We start from the raw sequence: 9,816 nt of genomic DNA, 5'->3' as shown, positions 1-9,816 counted from the left end.
GTTACTGTCCTTCAGACTGGGCTGGACTGTGGCCATTGGGAGTAAAAAATGTCTCGGCATCAGTGGAAGAAAACAATTCCCCATCGTTGGTGTCATTGGGAGGAAGTGTGCCCCATTGTTTATGTCATTTAGAGGAATTGTGCCCTGTCATTGGTGCCATTGGGTCCCATTGTTGGTGTCATTGAAAGGAACTGTGCCCCTTCATTAGTGTCACTGGGAGGAATTTTGCCATATCCCTGGTGTCATTGAAAAGAATTTTGCCCCTTAGTTGTTGTCATTGGGGGGAATGGTGCCCTATCATTGGTGCCATTAGGTCCCATCATTGGTTTTATTGGGAGAAAATGAGCCCCATTGTTCTCATCATTGGGAGGAATTGTGTCCTATCATTGGAGCCATTGGGTCCCATTGTTGGTGTCATTGAGAGGAACTGTGCCCCTTCGTTGGTGTCATTGGGAGGAACTGTGCCCCTTTGTTGGTTTAATAGGGAGTAACTGTGCCCCATCATTGGTGCCATTAGGTCCCATCGTTGGTTTTATTGAGAGAAAATGAGCCCCATTGTTCTCATCATTGAGAGGAATTGTGCCCTATTATTGGTGCCATTGGGTCCCATTGTTGGTATCATTAAGAGAAATTGTGCCCATTTGTTGGTGTCATGTGGAGGAATTGTGCCATATTCCTGGTGTCATTAGGAGGAATGTTGCCCCTTTGTTGGTGTCATTAGTAGGAATTTTACCCCTTAGTTGGTGTTATTGGGAGGAATTGTGCCCCATTGTTCTTGTCATTGGGAGGAATTGTGCCCAATCATTGGTGGCATTGGGTCCCATTGTTGGTGTCATTGAGAGGAATTGTGCCCCATCATTGGTGACATTAGCTCCCATCGTTGGTTTTATTGGGAGAAAATATGCCCCATTGTTCACATCATTGGGAGGAATTGTGCCCCATCATTGGTGACATTGTGTCCCATTGTTGGTGTCATTGAGAGGAACTGTGCCCCTTCATTGGTGTCATGGGAAGGAATTGTGCTATATCCTTGGTGTCATGGGGAGGAATTTTGCCATTTTCTTGGTGTCATTGGGCAGAATTGTGCCCCTTTTTTGATGTCAATGGGGGGAGATTTGCCCCATTGTTGGTGTCAGTGGATGAAATAGTGTCCCAAGGGCCAGATAAAAGCAAGCAAAGGGCTGCAGTTTGGAGACCACTGTTATAGAGCCAACGGTTGGCGCAATGCTTTACCACATAAAAGGATACAGTGCAATTACAAGAGAATTCAAGACAAGAGGTTCAGGAGGCCTCGCGGGTGAGAGTGTACAACCTAAAAGGGAGGGTTAAGTGATACAAAAGGAAATAACTGTGTTGAGACAAGTTGATGGAGAAAGTGGAAGTTCTTTGCAGAAAAGAGTTTTCAAGGTATTGCCTAAAGGCCAACAGAATTGGAGACAGCCTGACAGATTGAGGTAGGGAGTTCCAGGAGATGGGGGAGGCTCTGGAGAAGTTCTGGAGGTGATCACGAGAGGGAGTGAAGAGGTAGATAGAGAGCAGGATTTCTTTGGAGGAAAAACATTGAAAGTCTTATATTTTAGCCTCTAGAAAGTGATATCAGGAGGGGGGGAGGGGGTCTGTCCATCACTGTCCTTCCATCCCAGTGACCCCAGAGGCCAGTGAAAGGTGACACCCTTCTTGAGGTCTCTAATGGTGATCCAAGGAGCTGATCAGGTGAAAGGTGACTTGAGTACAAAGGGCTCGGATGCATTCAGATGTCACTTCCCTGAGGGCATCTGGGGAGGGGAGGGAGGGCTTCTCCACTTGCCTCTCTGGGTGGTCTGGGAGATAAGGCCAGAACATAAGGATGGACAGAAGGTCTGGAGATGTCAGGATGTGTATACAGAGCCGTATACAGTGTGCCGCGTGGAATGTTATTACAGCTTTATCTCCAGTTGGAGAGGCCGTATGGTTCTTGTGTATCCTGCTGCCTGAAGAACACCTCATTATAAAAGTGTTTCCATAAAATGAGGCAAGGCGGGTGGCTTCATAATTAGGACTTGTCCCAGCTTGGAGCTCGTCTGTCCTCCAGGGTTTGCGTTTCCTCCAAGACATATATTGGTAGCTTTATTGGCTTCTCTCCAAAGGATGATTTGTTTGTAATTATGGCTCTCATGAGCAGATGGGACAACGTTGATGGCACGTATCTCCTTCATCTCTCCGATTTGTCTCTTCCAGGCTGCCGTGGTGGTTGTGTTCAATTTTGCGATGGTTTTGTTAATATTTCCAGCCATCTTGAGCTTGGACCTGCAGCGTCGGGAGGACCAGAGGTTGGATATCCTCTGCTGCTTCTACAGGTAGGCCATAGAGATCTACCAAGCTTCTTCCAATGCTTCAGATGTCACATTTTCTGGTTTTTGTATCTCTGAAGTGACCATCCTTTATTTTCCCTTACGGCAGCCCCTGCTCTTCCAGAGTGATCCAGATTCAACCTCAGGAAATCCCTGATGCCAATGACAATCACACTTACCACCCATCCCCATACGGCAACCCCACAATCACTACCAGCACCCAGATCACCACCACCGTGCAGGCCTTCACCCAATGTGACTCGTCTGGACACCATATTGTCACCATCCTGCCGCCCACCTCCCAGATCTCCACCTCACCATCCGTCATCATGCCCACGATGGATCCTCTCGGCTCCCAGGTGTTCAACTCCTCCAGCTCCACCCGGGATCTGCTGGCCCAACTGGATGACACCAAAGCAAGCCGAGAGTGCGTCCCGCTGCCTTTCTTAAAGTGGAGCCTGTCTCAGTTTGCTCGAGAGAAGTACGCCCCTCTGCTGCTCAAACCTGAGACCAAGGTAATAGCACTGAGCGCACTGCAGATTTTAGATGTGATGGTATAGGTCAGGGGTCTCCAGACTTTCTGAAGATAGGGCCAGTTCATTGTCCATCAGGCTTTAGGGGAGCCACACTGCACTCCAGGGGGAGTAAACAATGCCCAATTTTTGGTATAAGGCAGAGAAGTAGTTGGTGTCAGTAAAAGGAATAGTGCCCCATTGTTTGTGTCAATGGGAGGAATAGTGCCCCATCGTTGGTGTCAGTGGGAGGAATAGTGTCCCTTCATTGGTGTGGAAAGAATAGTGGCCCATTGTTTGTGTCAGTGGGAGGAATAGTGCCCCATCATTGGTGTCAGTGGGAGGAATAGTGTCCGGTCACTGGTGTCAGTGGGAGGAATAGTGCCCCATCATTGGTGTCAGTGGGAGGAATAGTGCCCCATCATTGGTGTCAGTGGGAGGAATAGTGTCCCGTCATTGGTGTCAGTGGGGAGGAATAGTGCCCCATCATTGGTATCAGTGGGAGGAATAGTGCCCATCATTGGTGTCAGTGGGGGGAATAGTGCCCCATCATTGGTATCAGTGGGAGAAATAGTGCCCCATCATTGGTGTCAGTAAGAGGAATTATGCCTCAAGGGCCAGATAAAGGCAAGAAAAGAGCCACATCCTGCCCCAGGGCTGCAGTTTGGAGACCACTGGTATAGTTCATACTAGACTTGGATACTCATAACTCTTTATTTTCTGCAGGGCATTGTGGTGGCCTTGTTCATGGCGCTGTTAGGCCTTGGCCTGTATGGAACCACCATGGTCCACGATGGTCTTTACCTGACAGACATTGTCCCACGGGAGACCAAAGAATACAACTTCATCTCTGCCCAGTTCAAATATTTCTCCTTCTACAACATGTTCATCATTACCAAAGGTGGCTTCGACTACCCAAAATCCCAGACGGCCTTTTATGATCTTCACGAGTCCTTCGGCTCCGTCAAATATGTTGTCCGAGAAGAAGGGAGCGAGCTGCCCAAAATGTGGCTCCATTATTTCCAGGATTGGCTGAGAGGTGAGACAGGAATGATGAGCAAGGTCTGCATGGTAGTCTTCTGCTGCTCCTCAGTGGCAGAGGAACCACCATGTAGTGTAAGAGTTCTGCTTATTGGCCATCGCTAATATCTTGTCCTCAGAGCTGACGCTTTGGAGTAGAAGTAGGACAGATCAGTCACCTCACCTATATACTAATAGTCATTGTTCTTCTGATCTCCTCGTCTTGTCCAGGTCTCCAGGCCGCATTTGACAACGATTGGGAATCTGGCCACATCACGCCAGACAATTACCGTAACGGCACCGAAGACGGAGTCCTGGCCTACAAACTTCTCATTCAGACCGGGAATAAGAAAGATCCCCTAAATCTTGACCAGGTAAAGTCGTTGTCCGCAGCTGCTGAGCATCTGCATTGGGTCTGTTCGTTCAGACCCAGCGATGACATCACATGGAGTATAAGAAGATATGTGATGGAAATGTTGATGGGGGGGAGGGGGAAAATATAATCAGATTAGACTTCAGCTCCAGTCTTTCCTCGATGATCTTTCTCTAATCAGAAATGTTCTTCTGAACAGCTAAGCAGTCGGCGTTTGGTGGACGAGAACGGCCTCATCCCTCAAGACGCTTTCTACATCTACCTAACGGTTTGGGTCAGCAACGACCCCTTAGGCTATGCTGCCTCCCAGGCGAATTTTTACCCCCAGCCGCCCGAGTGGATCCACGACCGCTACGATACGACCGGGGAGAACCTGAGAAGTAGGTTTATGGTGGTGAACGCATTGCCAATGGCTAATACAACGTAGCTGGATCAATAAAGGTCTCTGACCTCTCTGCTTCCCTCTCTTCAGTCCCAGCGGCAGAACCCATCGAGTTTGCCCAGTTTCCATTCTACCTGAATGGTCTGCGCCAGACGTCGGACTTTATCGAGGCGATCGAGAGCGTGCGATCGGTGTGCGATGAGTTTGTGAAGCAAGGAGTGTACAGCTACCCCAGCGGGTACCCCTTCCTCTTCTGGGAGCAGTACATCGGGCTCCGGCACTGGTTCCTCCTGGCCATAAGCATCGTGTTGGCTTGTACCTTCTTGGTGTGCGCTATCCTCCTGCTCAATCCGTGGACCGCTGGCATCATTGTACGTACCTGCAGATGGTCTGACATTTTTATAGATTGTGTTATGTGGCTAGGAGTACCACCATGTGGCTGGATCCCTGGTGCCCAACCTGCCGCCCAAGGGCCACAGGCACCCAGTCATAACCGTGATATCTAGAAGTCCCATGTTACATGTCCCCAGTCTCTGACCCTCTAGTTATTCTTCAGTCTATGACCACCTTCTGTAGCATCATATATAAAGCAGAATATGTGTGGCCCTTTGGTGTGGCCTCCTATGAGTGACAACCACTTAGCTACTCAGACATCAGGTTATCACCATCTTTCTTTGTGCCTGTAGGTCTTCATCTTGGCTATGATGACAGTGGAGCTGTTTGGAATTATGGGCCTCATCGGCATTAAGCTGAGCGCCATTCCAGTGGTCATTCTCATCGCTTCCGTCGGCATCGGCGTTGAGTTCACCGTCCATGTGGCTCTGGTAAGTCAACATTTTGATGGGCCGCCATTTTGGAGAATTTTCTCTTTTTATAGCTGATTATATGAGACTCAGCACTGCTAGGAAAATGAAGCTGCTTAGACCGAAGATTGTATACAGATACCTCTGTGTTCTCTTCCAGGGATTCCTGACTGCTATCGGTGACCGGAACCAGCGCTCCATCCTTGCTCTGGAACACATGTTCGCTCCAGTGTTGGACGGCGCCATTTCCACTCTTCTCGGAGTCCTGATGCTTGCAGGGTCTGAATTCGACTTCATTTTAAGGTATGGTTCCAAATGTCTTTCAATATTCATATTGTTCCCCACCTATCCACAACCTGACCTGTACAGGAAAGGCCTGCCCCTGCTTAGTTGTCCCGCCCCCCATCTATGTGCTACCTGATGTGTTCGGCAAAGGCCTGTCCCCTCTGAGCCACCCAGCCCCCACCTACCCACAACCTGATCTGTAGAACATAGTTCCACCCATCTGAACCATTCAGCTCTCCAACTATCGGCACCCTCTAACCCATCCTGCACCCCACCTATCCACGACCTGCCCCATACAACAAAGCCCTGCCCCTCGGAGCTATCCCGCTCCTCTCCTACCCACTCTGATCTGTGCAGCAAAAGCCATCCAGCTCCAGACCTATCCACACCCTGATCCATATAGCAGGTCCCACACCCTCTGAGCCATCCAACGCCAGACCTATCCACAACCTGATCCATATAGCAGGTCCCACCCCTCTGAGCCATCCAATGCCAGACCTATCCACACCCTGATCCATATAGCAGGTCCCACACCCTCTGAGCCATCCAACGCCACACCTATCCACAACCTGATCCATATAGCAGGTCCCACCCCTCTGAGCCATCCAATGCCAGACCTATCCACACCCTGATCCATATAGCAGGTCCCACACCCTCTGAGCCATCCAACGCCAGACCTATCCACACCCTGATCCATATAGCAGGTCCCACACCCTCTGAGCCATCCAACGCCACACCTATCAACAACCTGATCCATATAGCAGGTCCCACACCCTCTGAGCCATCCAACGCCAGACCTATCAACAACCTGATCCATATAGCAGGTCCCACCCCTCTGAGCCATCCAACGCTAGACCTATCCACAACCTGATCCATATAGCAGGTCCCACCCCTCTGAGCCATCCAACGCAAGACCTATCCACAACCTGATCCATATAGCAGGTCCCACCCCCTCTGAGCCATCCAAAGTCAGACCTATCCACAACCTGATCCATATAGCAGGTCCCACACCCTCTGAGCCATCCAACGCCAGACCTATCCACAACCTGATCCATATAGCAGGTCCCACCCCCTCTGAGCCATCCAACGCCAGACCTATCCACAACCTGATCCATATAGCAGGTCCCACCCCTCTGAGCCATCCAACGCCAGACCTATCAACAACCTGATCCATATAGCAGGTCCCACCCCTCTGAGCCATCCAACGCCAGACCTATCAACAACCTGATCCATATAGCAGGTCCCACCCCCTCTGAGCCATCCAACGCCAGACCTATCAACAACCTGATCCATATAGCAGGTCCCACCCCTCTGAGCCATCCAACGCCAGACCTATCCACAACCTGATCCTTATAGCAGGTCCCACCCCTCTGAGCCATCCAACGCCAGACCTATCCACAACCTGATCCATATAGCAGGTCCCACCCCCTCTGAGCCATCCAACGCCAGACCTATCCACAACCTGATCCATATAGCAGGTCCCACCCCCTCTGAGACCATCCAGCTCCAGACCTATCCACAACCTGATTCATATAGCAGGTCCCACCCCCTCTGAGACCATCCAGCTCCAGACCTATCCATATCCTTATCCATATAGCAGGTCCCACCCCCTCTGAGCCATCCAAAGTCAGACCTATCCACAACCTGATCCATATAGCAGGTCCCACCCCCTCTGAGCTATCCAACGCCAGACCTATCCACACCCTGATCCATATAGCAGGTCCCGCCCCCTCTGAAACCATCCAGCTCCAGACCTATCCACACCCTGATCCATATAGCAGGTCCCACCCCCTCTGAGCCATCCAAAGTCAGACCTATCCACAACCTGATCCATATAGCAGGTCCCGCTCCCTCTGAGACCATCCAGCTCCAGACCTATCCACACCCTGATCCATATAGCAGGTCCCACCCCCTCTGAGCCATCCAAAGTCAGACCTATCCACACCCTGATCCATATAGCAGGTCCCACCCCCTCTGAGCCATCCAACGCCAGACCTATCCATATCCTTATCCATATAGCAGGTCCCACCCCCTCTGAGCCATCCAGCACCAGACCTATCCACACCCTGATCCATATAGCAGGTCCCACCCCCTCTGAGCCATCCAACGCCAGACCTATCCACACCCTGATCCATATAGCAGGTCCCACCCCCTCTGAGCCATCCAGCGCCAGACCTATCCACACCCTGATCCATATAGCAGGTCCCACCCCCTCTGAGCCATCCAGCACCAGACCTATCCACACCCTGATCCATATAGCAGGTCCCACCCCCTCTGAGCCATCCAGCTCCAGACCTATCCACACCCTGATCCATATAGCAGGTCCCACCCCCTCTGAGCCATCCAAAGTCAGACCTATCCACACCCTGATCCATATAGCAGGTCCCGCCCCCTCTGAGCCTTCCAGCGCCAGACCTATCCACACCCTGATCCATATAGCAGGTCCCACCCCCTCTGAGCCATCCAAAGTCAGACCTATCCACACCCTGATCCATATAGCAGGTCCCGCCCCCTCTGAGCCTTCCAGCGCCAGACCTATCCACACCCTGATCCATATAGCAGGTCCCGCCCCCTCTGAGCCTTCCAGCGCCAGACCTATCCACACCCTGATCCATATAGCAGGTCCCACCCCCTCTGAGCCATCCAGCGCCAGACCTATCCAGAGCCTGATCCATATAGCAGGTCCCACCCCCTCTGAGCCATCCAACGCCAGACCTATCCACACCCTGATCCATATAGCAGGTCCCACCCCCTCTGAGCCATCCAGTTCCTCCATTAATGAGCCCCTCACTTTCATGACCCCCCTCACTTTATACTTTCCTGCCTCCAATTATCCCGTGGGCAGAAATAATTTGCCTCCTCCAGGAGTGAAAGGGTTAGGCTCATTTTTGGGTCAAAAAAAAAAAAAATTCCCCGCGTCGGTTTGACGTATTTTGTACTTTGAGCGATTCGGAAAGCTTTGTTGGCGAGGAATGATAGCCTGCGTGTTCCTTTTTTTTTTCAAAAGACACACAGCAGTCTGAATCCCATCCAGAGCCTTTCAACCTGGGAGGTCTTGTTTAGAGGAGCGGAGGCGGAGGAGCCGGGCAAGTCCTAGCTGATCAGGAAATAGCACAACTATCCCTCATGTAAACAGACGTTTTGTGCGCAGCGCGGTATAAACAGCGAAAAGCCCTACAGAGATCTGAGAGCAGCCCCCCCCCCCCAGCAGGCCTGCGTATGCGGACCCCCTCCTAAACTAAACACTGACTGGAGGGAGATTACAAGACCCAACATAAACATCACAGCCCACTTCTAAGAACTCTACTGATTCACAGCTTGGCACCGACCGCGCTTAACCCTTCCGCCGCGACGTTTCCTCGCGCTGGAGGTCGGTTAGTGCGCAGACTTCACTTCTTTTTTTTTCGTGTACCTTTTGGCTATACAGTCAAAGCCGCAGCAAAAAGAAAAAAATTCTGGCTAGACCGCGTTCTTGGCGCAGGAGCAGGTGACCCAGTTTTGCTCACGTCAACTCGCTCCGGTTCTGAACGGTGCCAAGGACGCTCCTACTCCCTTCCCTTCACCCCCGGCTCTCGCAGGCTCCAAGGATCTCCCTTCCCCCCCCCCCCCCCCTCTTCCAGTGGATGGAAAAGGGGGGGAGAGCAGAGTTCAGGAAGCCAGGGGCAGCGGCATTGACAGGCATGCAGCCTCTGGGGACACTGCAGACCCCTCCAGCCTCAGATCTAGGAGCCAGAGGTCGGGGCCCCCAACCTCCGCCTCACCCTTGTAGTGCCCGCTGTCCCAATCTCACCCCTTTATTGATACGTTCAGGCCTTTATTTTGCACCCTTCTATTAGATGCCTTTTTTTTGGCATTTCCACCGAAAATAGGTTTTCTGAACCTTTTCAGAAAAAAAAAACCCCAACTGGATGAAATTTAGGGGGGGATTTACTAAAGGCAAATAGACGGCGCACTCTGCAAAGTGCGGTTGTTCCAGAGCTCAGTAAATGAGCAGAAGTTCCGCTGACTTCCGTCGTCCAATCATGTGCAAGCAAAAATTCAACTTTTTTTTTTCCTTGCATGTGATTGGGTATTCTGTGCAAAGTGAAGCTTCCCCTCATTTACTAAGTGC

General features: G+C 51.2%; 1 protein-coding gene across 1 annotated transcript in view; it reads left to right on the top strand.

The window, feature by feature from the left end:
* Nucleotides 1-9,816, top strand: part of LOC149428471 (protein patched homolog 2.S) — a 33,550-nt gene that overhangs the window by 16,775 nt on the left and 6,959 nt on the right. Inside the window, exons 11-18 of the mRNA XM_089667372.1 lie at nucleotides 2,218-2,336; nucleotides 2,440-2,845; nucleotides 3,569-3,881; nucleotides 4,094-4,236; nucleotides 4,435-4,615; nucleotides 4,708-4,988; nucleotides 5,304-5,441; nucleotides 5,581-5,723. Coding sequence (XP_089523498.1) covers nucleotides 2,218-2,336; nucleotides 2,440-2,845; nucleotides 3,569-3,881; nucleotides 4,094-4,236; nucleotides 4,435-4,615; nucleotides 4,708-4,988; nucleotides 5,304-5,441; nucleotides 5,581-5,723 — 1,724 coding nt within the window. The remainder of the gene's footprint in view (nucleotides 1-2,217; nucleotides 2,337-2,439; nucleotides 2,846-3,568; nucleotides 3,882-4,093; nucleotides 4,237-4,434; nucleotides 4,616-4,707; nucleotides 4,989-5,303; nucleotides 5,442-5,580; nucleotides 5,724-9,816) is intronic.

This window comes from Staurois parvus, unplaced genomic scaffold (genome assembly GCF_062004578.1).
Source record: "Staurois parvus isolate SC_StPar_1 unplaced genomic scaffold, SC_StPar_1.0 ptg003224l, whole genome shotgun sequence".
Classification (NCBI taxonomy): domain Eukaryota; kingdom Metazoa; phylum Chordata; class Amphibia; order Anura; family Ranidae; genus Staurois; species Staurois parvus.
Note: the sequence above shows the minus strand (reverse complement) of the source record. Positions and strands in the feature narration are given on the sequence as shown.